The sequence below is a fragment of the Triturus cristatus genome, chromosome 1_2 (genome assembly GCF_964204655.1).
Source record: "Triturus cristatus chromosome 1_2, aTriCri1.1, whole genome shotgun sequence".
Taxonomy (NCBI): domain Eukaryota; kingdom Metazoa; phylum Chordata; class Amphibia; order Caudata; family Salamandridae; genus Triturus; species Triturus cristatus.
In genome coordinates, this window is record NC_140580.1 from 518,934,082 (window position 1) to 518,957,719 (window position 23,638).

The 23,638-nt window shown below is 44.2% G+C and overlaps 1 protein-coding gene across 2 annotated transcripts in view; it reads right to left on the reverse strand.

Moving 5' to 3' along the window:
- The window catches only part of EDRF1 (erythroid differentiation regulatory factor 1), a 412,080-nt gene that overhangs the window by 102,764 nt on the left and 285,678 nt on the right, over positions 1-23,638 (reverse strand). For both annotated transcript variants that reach the window (XM_085606261.1, XM_085606259.1), the window contains one exon: positions 8,852-9,070. In XM_085606261.1, coding sequence (XP_085462387.1) covers positions 8,852-9,070 — 219 coding nt within the window. The remainder of the gene's footprint in view (positions 1-8,851; positions 9,071-23,638) is intronic.

Below are 23,638 nucleotides of genomic sequence, written 5' to 3' on the forward strand. Positions count from 1 at the left end.
TTCCCAGAGGTGATACTAGATTGCCAATCAGGAATGGAACATTCCTATTGTAAAACATAGGGAGAACATTTCCAAAGCATTGGATATGGTGAAGTAAGCAATCATGACTTTTAACATTGTATCATTGACAGCAAATACTGAAATGAAGCTACAAATAAAACAGTGGCCACTGGGTATCAAAACATTAACTTATACTGCAAAGGATGAAGAGAAACTCTTCAGAAATCATGAAAGTCAGTAATTCTATCCACTGCTTAGGACTTTAGCAACCTGAGGTGTCCATAGCATCTGAGAATGCTTAATGTACTAGAAGAATTACAGGGTGAGATGATACTGGATGATACTGGATTAAGGAGTCTCGAAGATTTAAAGACTGGACCTCATGGAGGAGACTTGTGACGCGTTCCAAAGAAAATGAAACCTGTGAGGCCCAGATTCAAGAGGAAAGTGGGATGAGAAGAATTGTGAAGAGATGTCAAAAGAAGGCGTTAAGAGAGGGGACTGGTTACAGGGATCGGTTATAGACGCTGCTAATACCCAGAGTATCTGAACAGTAAAAGGTGGCGGTCTGCCATAACTGTTGTAATATTTAAAATTGCACAAAATGATTAAAAACAACAATTTTACGAAACCAAAGTGACGCTTTATGGTGCCGAACATTTGGGCCATGATAATGAAAAACCTTTAATACAGATGAGAATATTTGTTTAAGTCCTCTTACAAACTTTCCAACTTCAACTCCAATGATGTTTGAGATCTGTGGTGGGAATGAGATCTATTAACTATAAAACAGTCACATACTAATCATAGAGCTAAACATCTGGAGGAATCACAACACAGTGGTTTTTAAGGATACTCAGGTAGATTTATTACACGGATGTAAAGTCCCTAAGTCTTTCTCTATCTTATGTAGGCCTGACTCCATCTTAGTTCATAGAGACCACCGTCTTTCCTAACCTAAACAATGGAATCTGTCATATTCCCATATTTATGCAGAATCAATGCCATGTCTACCTTTTAACGGAGATGTTAGAGGATCTTATCTTTCTAGGAATTGTGATATCCTCAAGTTCTTCGATAAATGACGCAGATACAACATCTAAGGTGACATTCCTCTGGGCCAAGTGTCTCCTCCTCACCATGTCAAGGTTAAATAAGAACACAAACAGACATATAATCAGAATAATGTAGTCTGAATTGACGTACTTTTGCCTTATATGTTTATAAGAAAATATCTGGGACGCATACCTTGATACACAATCTGTGTTAGACATTCCCAAATTGTATGTCGTAAGAAATTCACATTTCTGATTAGATTTAGCATACAAGGTCCTTCGCCCAGATTATCGCCCGAGATTCTGCCAAAGACAGTCTCACCTGCTGCCGGTGCACTTCACACTATACAGATGATCCATCTCGACTGAAGCTGATAAAACCAAGTCCTGGAGGAAGACTGACTGACTGCTAGCGCAGTGGGTGTTTGCCTTTCAGAGGTGAACACTGTCTTCACACCTCTGCTGATAAAGGCAGTCTTTGCTGTCAACAAGGTATGCAGTGCATCTCTTCTCCCAAAGAAACTCTACATTGCAAGATTCTCTGCCCTTCATGCTCACATATTATAGCGCATTAAAGTAGGCATTAGGTTCTAGATAACATTTGGATTGACATTTTAGCAATAATGGAAACGTTCATTTTGTTCGAATTATTTGTAATGTGTCTTGTCGCTGTTTTTATATTCTGTGTAGTTATTTCAGATGTACTGAGAAACAGAGAATTCCTGTAGTAATAAATACTTTTAACATAAAAATGTTTCTTCTTAGTACAGTGTGTGTGATAATGTGAATAACGCAATAAGGTTTGCTGCTCTTTTCACTGTGACCTTGATCCCTTTATGGGATTGTTAGTAACCCAAAAGCAATACTTCTAGTGTCGTGTGCGGCTACAATAACTTGTGTTTCACATTCATCGCTGGTGCACTGAATCAACTTCACCCGAGTCACCTGTAGGTGGGAAAGCACACATTGTAGAGTTACGCCAAAGTCGTAACTTACGCAACACTATCTGACTAGACAGTGCCATTGTTTGCAAAATCTGACTGGTCACCAAACTATAAAAAATTCTTACTTGACCAGAACTGAGAGTAAGGTTTGATTCTGAGCTGTGTTAGTCATGTGTTTATTTGATTACTTTCATACAAGATAAATTTGGGTAAAGAGAGCTGTCTTGACTGAGTCCTCCTAGTTCCTTTTAAATTCACCTTCGGTTTACTCACACTGATTAGTTCCTGAGCAAATGGTTTGCCTAGGCATCTTCCACCAGGTATCGGTTATGTTCACTTGATTTTGTTTCTTAAACAACATTTTCTCATTTCCTATTTTTTTGCTCTTATCAAAGTGCTAACAGAAGATACTGGTTCCCTATAAATGGGCCATTTTATTATTGTCCATGCAAACGTCATTAAGCTTTCTAGGTCAGATGGAGCACACTTAAGCAAATTTATTTCTAAGATGAGGTATACTAAAACGAAAAATATTCAGCTATATGTTTGATAAAGATGAACTAGGTCTGAAATCCATGAAATAAGGTTTTTGAAGATAATTTATTCTGTACTGTAAACTCCCTGTCATATGAAGTTAGCTGTATACTGCTTGTATTACACACTTGGTCATATGATTCTTAATTTGATAGATTTGCATTCTTTTTAGTTTTTTTATTCTGTATTGAGATAGGCATTCATTCCTGAATAAAAGTATTGAAAAGAAAAGAAAATGTACTTTCCCCAAGCAGCTTATTTCCTTAGGTGTCTATTTTGTTTTTGATAACATTCTTTAACAGATGAAACGATCCAACATTCTCTGCATTGTTTTGTGGTTGATAAGCCTACAAGCAGGGAACCATAATTAACAAATAGTTAGGGTGGTTTTCTGATATCCATAGTTATATCCATAGTTATATCAGAAAGTCCTGGTGACTCCTTATAAGGCCCCCAGATCCCTTCGGTCTGAGTATGAGCGACTGGCCAACATCCCCAAATACAGAAAGACAAGGACTGGAGGCCGACGCTTTTCCGTGAAGGCATCTGCCGGGTGGAACTCCCTCCCCCGCACCCTTAGACTGGAGCCCAGTTATCTGATCTTCAGAAAAAAACTGAAAATGCTTTTATTCCCAAAATAAAGTCCCTTCTCTTTCTTCCCCTCTCCTCTGGATAATACAATCAATATAGCGCGGGGATGCCTTCGGGTCACAAGGCGCTCTATAAATCGTTAAATAAATAAATAAATAAATATCAATAGTATGCAGTATGGAAAAGGAACGCAACCTGCTCTTTCGCCTTAGGGCTGGCACTCTAAAATATTTACTTTGCTGTCCCTTAGGCTTTAACATAAATTTAGAGCAAATGCCCTGCCCTTGTGGAAATCGTAGGAGCCAATCCATGCTTCATTTTTTATTCTTTTGTAATTTTTATCAAATATATAGCAAGCAGCTGCTGATCCCTTTCTTTAAGGCTTCGGCCATTACTGATTTTAAGGTGGCATATAGGGATATTGCTATGCTTAACGGGGAAAATGTAATCCTCCGTGTCAGTACCTTTTTAAGACTGGCTGTTCACTCCCGGGCCTCTATGAGCACAGTATAAACAGTTTTGATTGCATGCCCGATATCTGAATCATTTATGGGCCGCAAAAGTTTATTATATGGATTTTATCGTATTATGTTTTGTGTCAAAATATTTGCATTTTAATATTTCATGCTGCTATATTCAAGTTCATACTGTTACTACCCCTGATTTAATGATCTAAATTACAGGCCCATGATGAATTTGACCTTCTTTTTGCACTATGTATACATTTTTATGTATTTATAGTCATGCATCTATTGTACTAATTGTTTTTAATTTGTATTTATGCATGCATCAATTTAATGTTGTGCTGGTATTCTTAATCTGTACTTTTATGGATATTTTTTGTATCCGAATAAAGAATGAATTGAAATTGAAATTGATATCAATAGTATTGAATAACCTCTTTGCTGACAAGGAGGGGTTGAGGAATTTGCATGAAAAGTGTATATCACTTTTGGACGGAAGGATGGCTGTGTCCTCAAAACAACCCGTTTCCTAATGGAAACTCTAAAAGGACAGTGAAATATAAGGCTTGAATATTAATAACTTAATGAGAAGAAGTAATTGACCCTTCCAGAACAAAACTTAAGATCCAGTTTGTGCATGGGTTCAAAACGTAGCATCTTTAGTACTGGGAAAACAATATTTTTATTTATCAATAAGAGACAGAAAATGGTAACCAAAGTGCTCTTACTATATTCTCCATTGACCACTAAGTGAACAATTTAAAAAAAGAGAATTGCAAACCGAATTTTGTCAGGGAGAAAAGGTATGTTAATACCAACCATTATAGGCACATCACTGATTCGTGGATTTTTCCAGGCACAAAATTCAGTCTCTCTTCCACTTAAATGTGCACCATTTTCTGATGGAACGTTGGTTTGCCTCTATAAACCCAGGCAATTTGGAGTCAAGTCCAAATGGGCATGCTGAAATCAGGGGTGAGGCACCAAGTTCAAAGGCTGAATGATGCAGTAAATTTCGTTTTGCAACTGGACTGGCCATTGATCCTGCCAGACAATGTCCTCAGGGGTGTAGCTTCAGCGGGGGTGTTTCGGGTGTGCCACTCCCTAAACAAATGTATTCTTGGCTTAGTAGTTTGGTCTGGGGGCCCAGAGTCTGGTCTTCTATCTCTGTGTCGGTTTTTCTGGTCCTGGGCCAAGAACGAAAGACAAAATGTGGACCTTTAATGTAAACGAGAGAGTCAGAGATACCCATCTGGTGGCTGAATTTCAAAATGTCAAACCAGGCAACCTGGAACCAATACTGGCTTCCCTGCTTATCCAAATTGTTTGACCCCAGGCAAATATTTTTTTTTTTCAACAGGGCTTCCTTATTTTATTATCATATATGCCCACACTTTTAAATACTTGAGTTCAGGATGTGCGTTGTACAAGCATCTCCTACGTTTGATTAAATATACTGTACTGTTGCTCCATCTATAACACAAATCAAGGCCACATTTAGGATTTACCTAAACACTGACTTACCTCTTAGTTCACTAATGCCATCGTGATTTGAGGGGCGAGCCATAAAGGTCTCTGAAAGGATCACTTTTAATAAATGTGTGTCTATACAGTCATATAATCTGATGCACTAATGCGAAACACTTCTGCATGTTAATGAAGTACACTCTTTTGGATTTTGAAGAGATTGTATAATATTATTACATTATGTTTGTTGCACGATATACATGCCAAAGGTTTCCATGGCTCGATTTGTGCACCAACTCTTGTAGCCAAGCCAATCCCATGGCTTGGCTTGCCCTACTTATATGCCTGCATGCACTCCTCTAATTCAGACTCGGGCTTAGTACAAGGGGCTGTCAGTAACTTGATAAAATCATTTGTAAATGACGAAAACTAGAAGCATGGAGCCCTACCCACATACACCAATTTGAGAACTCTATCATTAAGGCTTCTTGTAGCAGAGACAAAGAGTGAATGCAGAGAAAATACATTTAAAATAAGTGATACCAAGGAAGGGACTCCAGGCCATTTTGTTGTACGTGGCAGTAGTCAGGAGTTCCCAGGGAAAACTGCAAGGGAGAATTTGGGGTGTGACACCCCTCATATGCCTTCTTGGTTTGTTGGATGGGTCTGGGGCTCTGAGTCGGGTCTGCTATGTGCTGTTTTTTCTTGTTGTTCTGATTTCAGCAAGGGATTTTCACCAGTTCATTTTTTAGGATCTGGATCTTAAATATATATATAGTGACTGGTTTTCCAAAACAAAGTGGTATATCTGCACCCGTAGAAGTATTCTTTGAATGGGTGCAAGTTTACTACTTATTGGAATTCACAAATAATGGCAGTACTAGGCATGGAAAGTTGTGCCGGTCTAAGGTTTCTAGGCATACCACTGGCAAGCATAGCATTTCAACCCATTGTGTTTCACTCACTGTGCCTCTCTAGACAGAGGTCCAACTCATTCAAAACAGAGCTGACCCTATTCCTTGTGGAAACAATCCATCTATCACTGTTCCCACCCTGACCGAGAAGGACATGAGCCAGCTGAAACATAGTGGACCGTACCCCCTTTCAATAGTCCTCTTCTCTCCCCCCCAGCAGGACGACTGGTCTACCACACCAGATACCACGTAAGTGGCGGACACCTTTTCCTGGAACACGGTTCCCTTAAGTGGGAGACGGTCTCACCTAGCGCCGCCCACAACACGGACGTCATCCCCCACAGACCAATAAGGCAATACGGATCTCCAGCCCTGGTGTGTGACCACTCCGGAAACAGCGAAAGCCGAGACAAGGAGGACGCCGGAGGAGGACGCCGGAGAAAGAACGCCGGGTAGGCCAACCGAAGAGCAGCCGCTCTTGCGAAGGTCTGCAGAGGAGCCGGAGACATCGGATACGCCAGGAGGCCAGCGTTTCCTCGCTGCGTCCAGCCACGCTCCTGGAGGAGTGTGGCTTACTAAGGTACGGAACAAGGTTGTGGGGTGGGTTGGAGGAAGTGAGAAGTCCAAAAGTTAGGATGATTCTCTCTGGCTCTGTTCCCCAGCACTAACTCACTTTCACGTTGCTTAGGGCACTTGACGAGTGTTCCCCCCCACTCCCTTCCCTACTGCATTTGAAGTATGAGACAGTGACACTGTTCTCCCTTTTCTCTATGTGACGTTGTAACGTGACCAAGAGAGGGAGGATCGTATCCTAAAGACGGAAGGAGCGACGAACGGACCAAAGACCGGATAAGACGCATTATCCCCGTCTAGTAACAGTGGCCTCTGTAAAAGGAAGGCAATATTGTAGAATAAAACCTTGCTTAACACGACGCGGTCTGGACCTTGATCCTTCCTCTCCTTTACACCAGCCCAAACCTTGGTCATCTCAGTCCTCCACACTGTAGACCAGTGGTTTTATTTTTAGTTGTGAAATTTGATATTCACACCCTTGAATCTCCGTGACTAAGCTTTGCCCCTGAATGTGTCTGCCCTGGCAGATCAGTGAACCACATTTGGCAAGGTCACGCTGGGGGTATCATGATTATTTAGTTTCACCAGTACTTTGGGGATCAGATGTATTGCTGGAAAACAGTGATTAGCTACAAGCAAGCTCATCAAAAGTGCATTCCCCATCAATCAAATCTGTGAATACAATGCCATTTGGCAATTTCTACAGCGATGTAAAGATCCAATAGTTTTTCCTCAAAGGAAGAGTATTTTAGCTTGCACACTGTCAAAGATCACCAGTGCCTGGGTTGAGAGACAGAAGTAGAAGGACCATTAGACTGTGCTTGGAAAAGGAAGAATCAGTTTATCACAATGAATTGCCCTTTCCTGAAAACCTGTAGGTAGGATTACTTTACCATTTTTGGTTGATGTTGGAATGATCTGTAACAGGAAATCGGGAAGTGTCTTTTGACATATTACTTAATCTCAAATTCGGAGGATGTTTTGTCAAAGAAGTTAAATATTTATTTGCTGCCTAGCAGTACTAGCAATGATAATGCATAGGATAAATTGAAGAGAGAGGGGTGTGGCTTCCCAGCATGATTGGGGATTGAAAGTAATAATAGGTGGACAGCTAATTGAGTGGCAACTGTTGCTAACTCTCAGAAGAAGTAATGCTTTGAACAGCGATTCATGTTAAATTTTTGTGGAAGTAATGTTGTTGAACAATGGCATCAAAATATTATACTGAGTGGAATTTTATGTTGTTAAGTATTGTATATATGATGGCTTTTTATTTTGTTTTTTAAACTGTCAAAACCTCGCTCCCCCTAAACATCCCCTGCCAAAAGCAGATTGGACATCTGAAGGTGAAGAGTAACTCGATTACATGGGTCTACATAGTGTGCCAGCAGAGGAGGACACTTGACAAGTTGCTGGATCCCATGCCCTACCCAGCATGACTAAATTGTTAAATACTCTAAGAAATTATTAACAGCACTGAGAGGTATCAATGACAAGCGAACAACCGAGTCCCTGATATTTTTTCAAAAGCTTCAAGAAAGGTGCACAGTTCTTTCCAAAGAATTTGCCTCTATGGTCCAGCATGAGTCATTTTTTCTATGACCAATGTGATCCAAATTCTAGCCACCCAGTCCCTCAGGGTCAGTGCTGCCTGATTCACTACCAAAGCAAGGATTGCTTAAATTGTCGCGATTTGGGCCAGAGCACGCTTCCTACATCACTGCCATTTATAGGACTATTCCTATAAATGGTGGGCCCAGACTGACCACTCCTGACTCTCTTGAGATCAGTACTGAAAACATCACATCCAACTGTGAAGACTACTTCCCCAGTATCTATTCAGTTTTGGTCAGTGCCAGAGAAGACGTTTAAGAGTGCTCTCAGATGAGATGTATATCAATAACATTTGAATTTGAGAAAAAACAAAACCGTGGCGGACTGAGTCACAAACAGCTACCAGTTTTTCACATTCAGGTTGCAAGGGTCATGGATAAGTGAAGCTTTTGATACTGCATTCAAAACTGTATCAGAGCCCTCATACCCATCCAAAACTGTACAGCTTTACCTATTCTAGCTGTAAGCACAGGCTGAACAAACCTTAACAAAATTTAAAAAACTATCCAGACTAGAATGAATATCTACACAATCCTGTTTGTCCTGTATTTGTGTGCAATAAATAAAGGAAATAGGGAAATATGGAGTATATTAACTTTATAATGGTGTTGATTACTTAAGCCACTTAACAGATTCTCGTGTTGTTTAACCATATGGATGTGAAATAGTGAAGTAAGACTATAGGAAATACCAACCTGTTCGCTCTGTCTGGATGGCAGCAGCCTGGTTCATGAAAAACACTCCAATTTCATTTCTGATGTTGCCAAGCCTTTTCAGCACTTGAGTATGCTGTTCTGGATGTTGATTTTTCAAATGGCTGAACAGCAGAATTTCATTAGCTGCTTCGTAGCATTTGCAGCTAACTGAAAGCTGGCATTCCAGATCAGTGGACAAGTCGGTAGCCCACGCAAATCCTAAACACAAAAAGGGAAAAAGTGAAGTGTCAAAACAGCAGGTTTATTTTTCACTTTCTCAATATTTTTTCAGTACCAACTAGATAATTATGAAAAAAAGGTTTAGAATCCCATGCTTCTGGAAACTAGGCAGCACTGTGGAAATGAGAAAGAATTTAAACTCTGAGCCCAAGTGTAAATACCTTTTTGTAATTTATTTAGATAAACAGTTTCCAGAAACCTAAAAGAATGCAAATATTTATTTTTCAACAAAAGCTCTGGAAAATAAAGTGTTATTTTGTTTGTTTAAAATGCAATAAGGGAAACTTTTTATTCCTAAATCTGACATTGTCCCAGATTAAGAGAACAGATTGCATTTATATGTGTTAATTTAATGTTGAGTGGAAAGAAATATGGGAAACTAAAAATCTACACATTTCTGAAAAGCAGACCTCTCCTATTCAGGAAGTGATCACTTGTCTGTTTTGTCAAACTATCCTACATTTCAATGAGAAACAAATAAATGTTACAATAAATTGAGATGATGTCCTCACCACCACATGCGCCCTTTTAAGCACCCACATCGACACTCCTGCTAGGTAATTGTTTTGGGGTATTTGGGGGCTGTTAAAAGGGCAAATGGCTCAGGTATATGTTCCTATTGAATTGACAGTGATGATTCAGCTGATCGTTTTCGCTCAGCTGTGGGACCTGTGATTTATAGACAATGTTTATTCTACTAGCATCCTTGACATGTACTTATGGCCTCCTACTTTTGCAATGCGGTCACTGGATGTTTTTACGCCTGACAAAATCAATAAAGAAAACTTGAGAAAAACTATTTATTTATTGAGAAAAAATATAGCAGGCAATTTCTGCATCTGTATCTTTGTCATATCAACATCTATGTATGACATAAATACCGCTGTATTTTCAGCTGGCACATATAATTATTCGGCTGACTGTTAAAATGATTAAAGTAGCAGATCTGCAGTTTGTTAGATACTATCTGAGCCTAGAGCTAAGCACCCCTCACTTTTGTCTTCCTAACATTCACCTTCCTTTATTTGGCTAGGGTAACCCCAACAGATACTTGTGATACTAAACAAAACAAATATCTGAAAAATAGGTGGGGTTGTTATTTAAGGTATACCTCAACTATGTTTTTGAATATGTATTGCCACAAAATGCATATGTACGCACACTTAATATGTAAGGCAAGTGCCAAAAAAACTGAGAACAGCCTAGCGGACTGGTAGTCTGGTTTTTGCCAGATGAAGGGACATAGAACCTTGCACCTCAATCAGATGCCACCTCAACATTTGCCTATTACCCTGTGCCTACTCCTTCTTTATGGAGCGAGACACTGCTCGGCGATAAAATAACACACTACTGACTTTAGTAACTCTTGTATTCCTACTCCTTGCCTTTACTTCTGATGGAGTAATTGGATAGCTCACCATGTACTGGAGGCGCCTAGGGCATAAACACAGACGTGTAGAAAAAAGAATGCAGGTGGCTAGTAAAAGTCCAAAGAGTACAAAAAACACAACAACTTATCAGGCCTTTGGTCCTTTGCTCTTGAACCACTTATCAAAAGTCAAATACCTATTGAGATGGAGCTCAGGAAGGGTGGCCTGTGACATATTAACGAAGAATACTAAAGACTAGTATTGCAAATTTAATTATGGCAAGCAACTTCTACTCAACTCCCTGATAGGGAACACTCTCAGTGCATTGCAGTAATTGGCTTTATAATTCCTGGAAAAGCACCTTTCGCCAGGAATAACAGATCACTTTACCCTTGAAGCAGCTCCAGTCATATATGCAGAAACAAATTCAAGGGAAAAATATGTACGACCGCAACAGACATGCTTATATCTAGGAAACCCAAGATTACTATCAAGTATGTCTTCAGAAATCAGAGAGCCAAGTTCAGCAGCTGTAAGAGAGAGGGAGTAATGCAGTAGACATATGATGCACCTCAGAGAAATCGAACTAATAGCTCAGAGAAATCGAAGGACCAGTAGTGACAAATCCACCGGCCCAGAGTGCCTCTTTAGTGCAACTAGAATCATATAGTCTGCTCTTACAACGCTATTTGTCTTTTTAAGTATCAAAGGACAGTAGGTGAAAAGGATAGAGTGATAAAGTCACGGTTATAAGAGTCATCGAGGCAAAGTCAAAAGGGCAGGCCTCACCTAAAGACTTACTCACCTTTCAAAACTGAGTCTGCAGTCTCAGCCACCCACCATATGGCAGTGCTCAGGGAGACTATTCAGCACCTCATTGCTAACCAAAAACCCTCACAGAATATCTACTGGGACCCTGTCTCCACTCCCCTCCCTTCAGGGTCTGTTTCCCCCCCCCCCCCCCCCCACCCCCCACCCCCCAGATGTAAGAACGTAAGCAATGCCCTTTCAGGTCTACGAACATAATCCACATCAACCAAACTGGATCTCACTAGCCACCATACTCTGGCTCATGGCTAAACCTAAGCACACTTAACAAGCACTCTGAATGTCAGTGCATGGGTAAGGGCAGGTTGTATGTCTCCACACATCATGCTATTACATCGCATGCCTTTACAACGCAGCTGTAACAATGCAAGTGTTCTTACAACGTGTTACCATTACAACACAAGCTTTAACATGCATTTACCTTTACAATTTTGTTGCAAAAGCATGTTTTGTAAAAGCATATGTGTGGTTAAAGTTGTGTTTGAAAATATAAGTATTTTACATGTAAATTTATCGACGATTCACCCCTTGGAAGGATCTTCCTCCGCGTCCGCTGCATCTAGGTGACATCAACCTCTCCTGGAGTCCCCAGGTGGTACGGTATCTGGGCGTCCGTTTATATCATACACCGCAGGATATCTATGACGGGAACTACCGCAGGGCAATGGCGGGTGTCAGGTCCTCTGTGCATTTCTGAGAAGAGCTGCCTTTGGCTCTCACCGGCAAAATTGTAGGTGCCAAGATGATCCTTGTCCTGAGGCTACTATACTATTTTGCCAATCTCCCAGTAGTCCCCCCACGCTCCTTTTTCCGGGAACTAGACACACTCCTCTGGACCCTTATATGGGGGTTGGGACATCGGCGGATTGCACTAGCTAAATTGCAGCTGCCGCTGGATCAGGGAGGACTAGGAGGCCCCTCCTTTGAGGTATATTTCCTCGCCGCCCAGCTGCAATGGGTATCCCGTTGGACAGCGGACCGGGCTGTGGGGGAGTTGACTACAGTCACAGGACGGGTCCAGACACCGACCATATGACGCATGCTGTTGCCAGGAGCGGTGCCGCTCCGGAACAGGCCCCTCCAGTTGACAGTAGCGCGTGCTTGCTTAACTTACGTGCATCGACTGAATCGCACGGCGCCCATGTACTCTCCTGCCCTGCCACTGGTGGGATTCCCTAGAGGGGATACAGAACGGGTATATAAACCATGGACGGACCAAGCATTGACGGCGGTAGGATCACTATATCTCAATGGGCAACTGCAGACATTCGAGGAATTGGCGGCAGAGTTAGAACTCCCTGTGAGAAGTTGGCCTGATGTATGATGTCACTAGTTCTAGTGTACACCTTATATCAGTCCAAATACCCTTATGGTGATTGGTTGTAAAGTCAACCTTATAGACCAGCTATCCTAGTGGTAGCATGGACAAGAGCAGTCTTAGGCTAAACTCTGAATGGCATGTGAAGCCAGCTGTGATACCATATATAATCCCTTGAATACCAAATGAAAGGACACCACAACAGATATATATATAAAATAAAGTGTATTTATTCAAGTCAAACCCTCAGCACTCTTTATGAGATTAGAGGTAAGTACAACACAGTCTTATTTAAGCATATATTAAGTCACACAGGTAAGTAATACAGTTAGGCCCTAGGGGCCACGCAAACCATATACTAAGTAAGTGGTATAAGGACCACTGTCACGGAAATAGAATAGGCCTAGGCCTAGGCCTAGGGAATCGCTGGGGCTACACTACACTACCGTTAGTTAGGAAGTGGGAGGCCCACGGGATTCGTGTGCAGAGTGGAAACACTCACGCGTAATGCGTAAAGGTCACTAGCAATAGTACAGTTTAGAAAACGATAGATTTAGGACACTTCCGGAGTAGCTAGGAAGTCGAGACTGGAAAACTAGACACTAGGATAGTCACTATCCTGATGAGCACCGGAGTACCCAAGTTACCTAGCCCACAGGCTGCGGGTGCATAGGGGTGAAGATGCGTCGGTTTTCGTCGTCGACTCCTATGGATGCCTGAAGAAAGATGCTGACAGGCAGTCAGTGAAGAGTGTCCGGTGGATCCCAAGGCTGGGATCAAGAAGAGAGGAGACCTGCAAGCAGAAGGGACAGAGTCAAGGTCACTAGCCAGTGACCACTTAGAACCAGGAAGGAACCAGGCGATGTCGTGAAGATTGCAGGTGAAGGTGAAGCTTGTCGCTGCAGCCAGGAGGACCAGGAAGCGTCGAGGACGACCAGGACCAGGAGGCGAGCTGTCCCACGAAGGCTCTTGCTGTCGGCGGCGTCGAAGTTGGACTAGGACTCACCAAGCCTTGGCAAGCGGAACCCACGAAGAATGGAGGACTTGCTTCTGGTGCAGACCAGGAAGGTCTGGGGTGCTTCTTCTTTGCAGAGAAGCGGGAGCCAGTCTGGAGGAGCCAAACCAGCGCAGAAGATTTCAGGGTGCGTCATCACAAAGGCCACTAGCCAGCGGGCAAGCAACCGGACAGACGCGGCAAGCAGGAAAATGCAGAAGGGCCCCACGCAGGACTCGTGGAGTGTGGGGGGCTGATCTTCGGTGCAGATGGTGCTTGGGGTTGGGGCTTCGCAATCCCCGGTGCACAACTTCGAGGGTGCCTCAGAAGCTGCGCTTTAAGTTACTAGCCACTTTTCCCAGGTAGCCGGTCCCACGTCGCTCGTCGCCTCCACGGATCTCAGCTCTGCTGTGGATGTGGATCAGGGTCGGAGAAGTCTGGAAGTCAAGGCTCTGGTCGGGCTCTGCAGTCGGTTCCTCGTAGAACGTGGGCAAAGCAAAGGGTAGTCTCTTGATGGTGCCTGTTTGCACAGGGTGGCCACTCCTTGGCCACAAGGGAGATTCTTCAGTCTTCTTCTTTCGTCGAATGTCGAAGGTCCAGAGTTTCTGTTCAAGTTTGCAGGTTCAGGATAATCTAATGTCTTGAGGCCCAACTCCCACTCTTATACTAATCTGGGGGGCTGGGATACCTGCTAGGTCACGCCTTATGGGTGGGACCTGGGAGGGGGTGGTTACACCCACTTCCCTTTGTCCAGTTTCGCGCCAGAGCTGGGGCTGGAGTGCCCCAGCGCCGGTTTGAACTGGACTATGCAAGGAACACCTTGTGTGCCCCAGGCATGTCTCATTCCTTTCAGCCCACCCTGCCCCAATACACTAAAGGCTGTCTGGGGAGGTGCTAGCACCTCCCCAAGCAGGAAACCTATTGTCCAGGCCTCCCTGGCTGGGATCACTCCCAGCTGCAGGAGGTCAGACTTGTGTCGTGGCAGCAGCATCCATTTTGTGATGCTGAGGCTTTGGTCAGAGGCTAACAGTGAATTATGATTTTAACATGTCTTTCCCTCTAGAAGGGGGGAATAATATCCTCATGTCCAGAAATGGCATGGGGGTATTATTCCACAGTGTTAGACACCTTACACGACATGTTTCGATAAAGCCACACCATAGTTACCATAACCGTCTAAGATTATAAGGCACTTTAAGAGTATATGGTAGGCTATATCATAGAACAGCTATAAGGACATGGTTCCGAAAGCTGCAGACAGGCTCAGCTCATGCTAGAGCACCATCTCACATGTTACCAAGCACTCTGCCTCCAGGATTGTTAAGGCCTGCCATAGGAGTGACTGATAGGTACACATGTGTCTATATGTAAGTTAGGTATAGGAATACTACACCTAAGCAAGGGGTGATTACACGACCTTGCCCCAGCTGAGTGATCAGCCAGTTGTGTCAAAATGGAAGGCCAGGCCAGGGGTGGCATAATACATGCTGCAGCCCCTGGTAGGCCTAGGGTACACCTATGCCCTGGGTACCTAGGGTACACTGTACAGGGACCAATAAGGTGATCCTATCCAAATGGGTTATGCACCTAAAGTACATAGTATTAATTTAGAGAGAGAACAGCAGGGCTGTGGGTCTGATTAGCAGGCCCACAGCCACATCTAAGTCGAAAACCAGTAAAGCAAAAGCAAAAAGTGGGGGTGAACATAGAAAGCAGACCCTACTCTCCTACACTCCCTAGAGGGCAATTCCTCCTGCATCTGCAGCTTCTTGAAGACTGCCGAAAGGTATGGCACACGATAGACACTGAACCTCCCACACAACCGGTGCTTCATACACTGCTACAGATGGGACCGGGACAGACATCTGGTTACCTGGATATACAAAACACTACGAGCCCTCAAACCACTTACCCTGGCGCCCCTTCGCGAAAAATGGGGAACTGAATTCCACAGACAGCTCCATGACAAAGAATGGTCCCGCGGCCTAGAGTTCCCTAAAAAAGTGTCCCGCAACTACTGCTTCATAAACATACAACTGCACCTACTGCATCGCGCATACCTTACCCCCGAGAAGCTTTAGCAATACTATCCAGATGGGTCTTTTACATGCCCCAGATGCCCTGAACCCAGTGCCTCCTTTCACCACATGTTTTGAGACTGTCCAGCACGCCACACTTACTGGATCACGATCCATGCCACTCTTCGTTCAGTCACGGGGCTCCCAGATATTCACACGTGGGAGGCCTGTGCGCTAAGCATAAGCAAACGGCACAAGAACAGGAAAGAGGAAACGCGCTTTGCGTCCCTGGCGCTCCTTCTGGCTAAAATATGCATTGCAATGCATTGGAAGGCACTGGGGGGACCCCCATTAGCGGCATGGGTGGGAATAGTCAAAAAATGGGGCGCAGCAGAAGAGGAGGTACTTCGGTCCAAAGAAGTTAAGGGAACTCGCAAACACCCTATATCCATGTTGTGGGCTATTTTACTTCACTCCTTTGCACAAGAAATCTCGGACGAGTCAGGTTCCCAGTCAAACCTCTCCCCTGCCACACAACCATGCCCCCCGGAGTCTCTCGAGGGTCCCTCTGGGGAGCAAGTGCTGACTGGGTCCGGACTGGAGCCGGACGGCGAGCACAGCATTCTCTCTATGATGCTTCAGAATACCCCCATCCGCACAGGCGCGACTTGAAACCTAGCCAGACAATGGTAACTAGACAACCCTTTTCAGGTGACTAAACATTAGACACGGTGTGCCCCCAGTTATATCTCCCCAGTGCTCTAGTTTAAATCATTGAGTGGCATATAGAACCATTTACAGCACAGGCCTGAAGTTGAGAGCGATCGCCCTACCGTAGGTATGGCCTATTGACTACCATGCATGGACTCAAATCTAGCCCTGCCTACCACTCTACAATAATGATAGCCTGCTTGACAATATCTGGTGTGACATGTATTCAGATGTTACTGTACTCCATGACAAGATGTTTAATTAATGGATGGTACGCTACATTCGCAATAGTTACTACTGTACTGTTATTTTTTGAAAATGCCAATAAAAATGATTTTATAAAAAATGTTTTTGCATGTAAATGTAAACGCTATTTATGTATACATTATAGCTTTATAATTTCCCTATAACATACTTATAATGTCTTAGTAATGGCATGCATGGTAATGCATGAAAATACATGCATAACAAAAATAATATACTTACTTTTATATATGTTTTTATATATTCCACACACGATGTCTGTTGAAATATATAAAACCCTGCATATAAATCCAACAACCCCTCAACCCCTACCCACCCTAAACATTAAAACTACCCTTTCCACCCCAAACTACCTACCTACCCTAACCCTAAAACTACCCTTGCCACCCCAAAATCCCACCCATCCTAAACCCTAAAACTACCCTTGCCACCCAAAAACCTATGCCCACCCTAAAACTACCCCTGCCTCTCAAACTCATACCCACCCTAAACCCTAAAATCACCGAGGCCATCCCAATACCCATACCCACGCTGAACACTAAAAAATTTCTTGCCACCTCAAAACTCATATCCACCATGAACCCGAATATTACCCTTGCCACCCCAAAAACCATAGCCACCCTAACCATAAAATTACCCATGCCACCCCAAAAACCATAGCCTCTCTAAACCCTAAAATTACCCATGCCACCCCTAAACCCATATCCACCCTAAACCCTAAAATTACCTATGCTACCCCAAAACCCATACCCACCCTAAACCCTAAAATTACCCATGCCACCCCAAAACCCATACCCACCCTAAAATTACCCACGTCACCCCATAGCCCATACCCACCCTAAACCCTAAAATTACCCTTGCCACTCCAAAACCGAAACCCACCCTAAACCCACCCCTGCCACCCCAAAACCCCTACCCACCTTAAACCCTAAAACTACCCCTACCACCCCAAAAACCATACTTACCTAATACTTACAATTGAAAAGCATATCCCTTTCCCATTCATGCTTTTACAACGAAATTCGTTGTAAAGACATGCATTGTAAAGGCCTATGCATTGTAGAAAAATTGCGTTGTGATGGTCATGCATTGTTACAACGCATGAGTTGTAACGCTTGCGTTGTAATGGCATGTGGGGTAACAGCAGCGATGTAATGGCTGTTCCCCATATGGGCAAGCAAAGAGAAGTGAAACTTCCTTGAGGGGAGCCAGAAAGCCTGAAGCAGAGCGACCTAGAACCAAAGGTCTGGTCACACAATTGGTTCCTGTAACTACAACATGCTGCCACCATCACTATGTTTTAAATTCACTTCAGGTAGAGTTGTCCACTATAAAAATTAGGGCATGTATGGTGCACCACTCCAGGTGGTCGAAGGACAGTCCCACAAAGTCAGGGACAAGCCTAGGCCCCTCCTCACATGCTTAGATTATTAGTGTGATGCCAGGGCCCAAATAAAACGTCACAATACCAGATATACATGCAGTTAGGCAGGCAGGGCAACACACGTTTAACAAGCAGGGGACACTTGCTCATCAAAGATGAATATCAAGGGAACTTTGCATTCAGTCTGAAGGAAAAAGATCTACTCCTCTGCATTTCAAAGAAAAGACGCAATACTGAGGGGTATGGTTAAATCTACTCAGTCTGCCTTCATTAATTTAACTTGTCTCTCTCATACTGGATTTAATTCGATATTAACAAAATTAAGTTAGCCCTGATTATCCCATACTGCATGCACATGCATCCCCCTGTATCTTTTCCCATCCCTCTTCAACCTAATATTTAATCAATTTCAATGGAAAGGCAAAAGCCTAAGAATTTCACTAATCGGAATTCAAACTTTTGAAAATCTTAGGAGCTGTGAACTTTCCTGATTTCAAGGCCTATCAAGAAGCTCTGAGATTAACCAGAGCACAATAACGCGTATTCTGTAAAGAGCCAGCTACCCCCTCTTGGGTCAAGCTTGAAGCCTCACTCATGCACCCTATTTCTCTACCTTTATTTCCATCAACCAGAAGGAATTTTCTATCTCATTAGTCCCACGAACAGCAAAGAGAATCCTTACTCACTTAAACAAACAAGAGAAGTTATCCGAGACAGACTGGTTAACCAGCTCCAAATGGTTCAATGCTAAACTCCAAGCTAATAAGGGTCCCTAATACCTTTTTAAACACTCAAGTTTGTTACAATCTTCAAGCTTCCGAAGCGAGAAATTAGCAGAGACTTACACAATCCATTAGCAAAGCACTATCTTCAATACGCTTCAATAACAAAACCTTCTTTAGATGTCTTCCCACCATCTATCCCCTACACACACTCCTCTCCAGCTTTCTGGCATTAAAAACCCCCCAGAGTTTTCTATTCCCATTTCTTAATAGCCGAATCTCTATCGTCTTGGGCACGCTTCTTTAACATATCATTATATACTCACAATACTGAACCTATCTGGAAAAGAGAGTCGCAGAGCTAAATCAGCTTTTGTTGCACAAGGAATATGCTACTTACCAGTATGCATCTGTTCTTGGTATGTAGAGCTGCAGATCTACACACTTGTGCATAGATCACCATCTGGTGTTGGGCCCGGTTGTTTGCAGTTTGTTTTTCCTCTTGGAAAGTCTTTGGAAGTCACAAGGTCGGTGACTCCTCCTTTGGATCATATTGCGCATGGGCTTCGGCTCCATCCTCAGATTGTTTTTCGCCAGCAGGGAAAGATGGAGCGTAGTAATAACAGGGAAGATGCCCATGTGTGTGCTATCTAAATAAGATAAACTGGGACAGATACAGGTAGCCGGGGAGGCGGGTGGGCGTGTGTAGATCTGCAGCTCTACATGCCAAGAACAGATGCATACTGGTAAGTAGCATATTCTGTTCGAGGCATATGAGCTGCAGATTACACACTTGTGTATAGATTATATAGCAGTACCTACCGTTAGCGGCGACCTCCCGTATCTGTTGCAGTGGTTTGAAATAATGTTTTGAGTACAGCCTGGCCCACACTAGCTTGTTGCTTAGTTTGCACATCTACACAATAGTGTTTGGTGAAAGTGTGCGGTGTTGACCATGTAGCTGCTTTGCAGATATCATCTAATGGGATGTTCCCTAAGAATGCCTTGGAAGCCCCTATTTGTCGTGTAGAATGGGCTTTAGGGGGAATGGATAGCGTTCGCTTTGCTTTATGGTAGCAGATTTGAATGCATTTTACAATCCACCTAGCTATCCCTGATTTTGAGATGGGGTTGCATTTGTGTGGTGGAGAGAAAGAAACAAACAGTTGTTTGGTCTTACGGAAAGGTTGTGTTCTTTGAATGTAGTAGAGTAAGGCTCGTTTGACATCAAGTGTGTGAAGAGCCCTTTCTGCAACGGTCTGTGGTTGCGAGAAAAATACTGGTAATTCTACTGTTTGGTTTAGGTGAAAGGGGGAAATGACTTTAGGGAGGAATTTTGGGTTGGTACGGAGAACAACCTTGTTGTGGTGCATTTGGAGAAAAGGTTCTTGAATGGTAAGTGCTTGTATCTCACTGACCCTTCTAAGGGAAGTGATGGCGACAAGAAAAGCGGTTTTCCATGTTAGGAATTGTAGTTCGCATTTGTGCAGAGGTTCGAAGGGAGGTCCCATTAGCCTTGTGAGAACGATATTTAAGTTCCACACAGGTGAGGGTGGCACTCTGGGGGGAATTATTCTTTTAAGGCCTTCCATGAAGGCTTTAATGGCATGTACTCTAAAGAGTGATAGATGTTGCCTGTTTTGTAGGTAAGCTGCAAAAGCTGCGAGGTGTAGTCGAATGGACATATAGGCTAGATTGCACCTTTGTAGGTGGAGTAAGTAGGCTATGATGTGTTGAATGGACACGCCCAGTGGATTGATGGTGTTGTTATGGCAATAAACAACAAAACGATTCCACTTAGCGGCGTAGCACGCTATAGTGGTAGGTCTTCTAGCTTCTCTGATGACGTTCATACAGTCAGGGGGAAGATTTAGGTACCCGAATTCTAGGATTTCAGGAGCCAGATCGCAAGGTTGAGCTGCGCTGGGTCCGGGTGTTTGATCTCTCCATGGTTCTGGTTTAAGAGGTGTGGAGAGAGGTGTAGTTTTTGGTGCGGTACTACAGATAGTTCCAGCAGTGTGGTATACCACGGTTGTCTGGCCCACGTTGGAGCTACTAGGATTAGTGTGAGGGAGTGTTGTTGTAGTTTGCGCACCACTAGTGGAATGAGTGGGAGAGGCGGAAAAGCGTACGCAAATCCGCCTGACCAGTTCATCCATATCGTTTTTCCTTTGGACAATGGGTGTGGGTATCTGGTGGCGAAGCTTGGGCATTTGATGTTTTCGTGGGTGGCGAAGAGGTCTATCTGTGGATGCGCCCACATTTGGAAGTACGGGAGAAGAACTTGCGGGTGAAGCTCCCACTCATGGATCTGTTATGTCTGCCTGCTGAGCAGATCTGCCACTGTGTTGTGGACTCCTGGGACATGCTGAGCTAGGAGAAAGATTTTCTGGGGTATTGCCCATCTCCATATGCTCTGTGCTAGTTGAGAGAGCTGTGGAGAGTGTGTGCCGCCTTGTTTTTGAATATAATACATGGCTGTCATGTTGTCTGTGCGGATCAGGACTGCCTTGCCTGAAATATGGGTTTGAAAAGATTTAGGGCTAAGAAGATTGCTAGTAACTCCAGATGGTTGATATGGAGTAACTTTTGTTGAGGTGTCCACTTGCCCTGCGTGGTGAGATGTAGTAGATGAGCTCCCCAGCCGGAGAGCGATGCGTCCGTTGTCAGTACTATTTGAGGAACCAGGTCCAGGAACGGTCGAGCTTTGGAAAGGTTTGTGGTGTTCCACCACTGCAGAGAGCGATGGGTGCGACCGTCTACCAACACCAGATCTGTTAATTGACCCTGGGCCTGGTTCCATTGGTGTGCTAAGCACTCTTGGAGAGGACACATCTGGAGCCTTGCGTGAGGTACTATGAAGATGCAAGAGGCCATCATCCCTATTAGTTGCATAAACACTCGAGCTGGAAGGGAGTGTTGTGCTATGAATTTTGTGCATAGAGCTTGAATGCTTGCAATCCTGGGAGGATTGGGGTAGGCTAGCGCTTTTGAGGTGTCTATGGTGGCACCGAGGTATCGTTTTATGTGGGATGGTTGTAGATGGGACTTCTGGTGGTTTACTGTGAAGCCCAGCTGGTGGAGTAGTTGAATGGTGGTGGACGTGTGTTGTACACACTGATTGTATGACCTGGCTTTTATCAGCCAGTCGTCTAAGTATGGGAAGACGTGGATGTGTTGTCTTTGCAAATGTGCTGCCACCACTGCTAGGCACTTGGTGAATACCCTTGGCGCTGTTGTGACTCCGAACGGGAGCACTTTGAATTGGTAGTGTTGTCCGTCCACTACAAATCTGAGGTACTTCCGGTGTGCTTTGTGCACTGGAATGTGGAAATAAGCATCTTTTAGGTCTAAAGTGGTCAAAAAGTCGTTTTGGGAGAGGAGCGGAAGTACCTGCTGAAGCGTCACCATATGAAAATGGTCTGAGTGTATGTATGTGTTTAGGGGACGGAGATCTAGGATGGGTCGCAGAGTCTCGTCCCTTTTTGGTATGAGGAAATATAGGGAGTAGACTCCCATGTTTTGTTGGTTGGTAGGAACGGGTTCTATTGCCTGTTTCTGTAGGAGGGAGATTACCTCCTGCTTTAGGAGTATTAGATGTTCTTGTGACATTGGGCGCTGCCTGGGTGGAATGTTTGGGGGGGAAGATATTAGTTCTAGGCAGTAGCCTGACCGAATTATTTGTGTTACCCATTTGTCTGAGGTGATGGTAGCCCAGACAGGAAGGAAATGTTGGAGTCTGCCCCCGACCGGAGTGGAATGGTCTGGGGGGAGCGGGGGGAAAGTCATTAGGTAGGCGGTGTGGCAGAGCGGGCGTTGTTTGTTTAGCCTCTGCCTTTATTATTGTTACCCCTATAGCCGCCTCTTTGATAACCCCTTGTGAAGGTGGACTGAGTAGGGGATTTGTATGAAGTGGACGCGGTGTCTGAGGAGTAGCCTCTAGACGTACTTCGAAAGGAAGAGCGGCGAAAGGAGCGTCTAGGAGGGTGTGACTGTAAGGCTCCCATGGATTTCGCCGTATCTGTATCCTTCTTCATTTTTTCTAGGGCCTCATCCACTTTTGGGCCAAATAGATGTTCCTGGTCAAAGGGGTGGTTAAGGATGGAGGCTTGTACCTCCGGTTTAAACCCTGATATTCTTAGCCAAGCATGGCGACGGAGGAGGACGCTGGTATTGATGGCCCTGGAAGCTGTCTGCTGCATCTAGGGCACAACGTATAGAGGTGTTAGAAATAGTCTTACCCTCCTGAATTAGTTTGTTGGCCCTAACTTTATATCTTTCAGGGAGGTGGTGCATTATGCTTTCTAACTCGTCATAATGTGCCCTGTCATATCTGGCCAATAGCGCCTGAGTATTGGCGATACGCCACATAATGGCTGCTTGTGACGCAGTACGCTTTCCTGATGCGTCCAGTAGCTTTGACTCTTTGTCAGGTGGTGGTGCTTCGCCTGACGCCTGGGAATTTGCCCTTTTACGTGCAGTGGATACCACTAGAGAATCTAGTGGCGCCGGCCATCTGTGGAGGGGGATCTGTGGGGGAAGCTTTGTATTTTTTCTCTATGCGCGGGTTAATGACCCTGGCCCTAACTGGGTCCTTAAAAACTTCTGGCGCATGCTTCACCACTCCTTTGAGCATAGGTAATATGGAGGTAGACCTATGTGTGACGTCGAATGTGTCGAGGAGGAAATCTTCCTCCACGGGGTCGGTATGCAAGTCTACCCCGTGATAGTGTGCCGCCCTTTGCAGTAGATGGTGGAACCCCAATGAGTCTTCCGGTGGAGATGATCTGGAGGGGTAAAGATCATCTTGTGGGACGTTGGGGATATCAGGGATATTGTAATCGTCCCATGGGTCTGGGGATCCTGGAGGGGTGGGGTCCCCTGTGGGTAGGTCCTGGGGCACATCCCCTATGTCATCATATGGGTCCCCGTGATCAT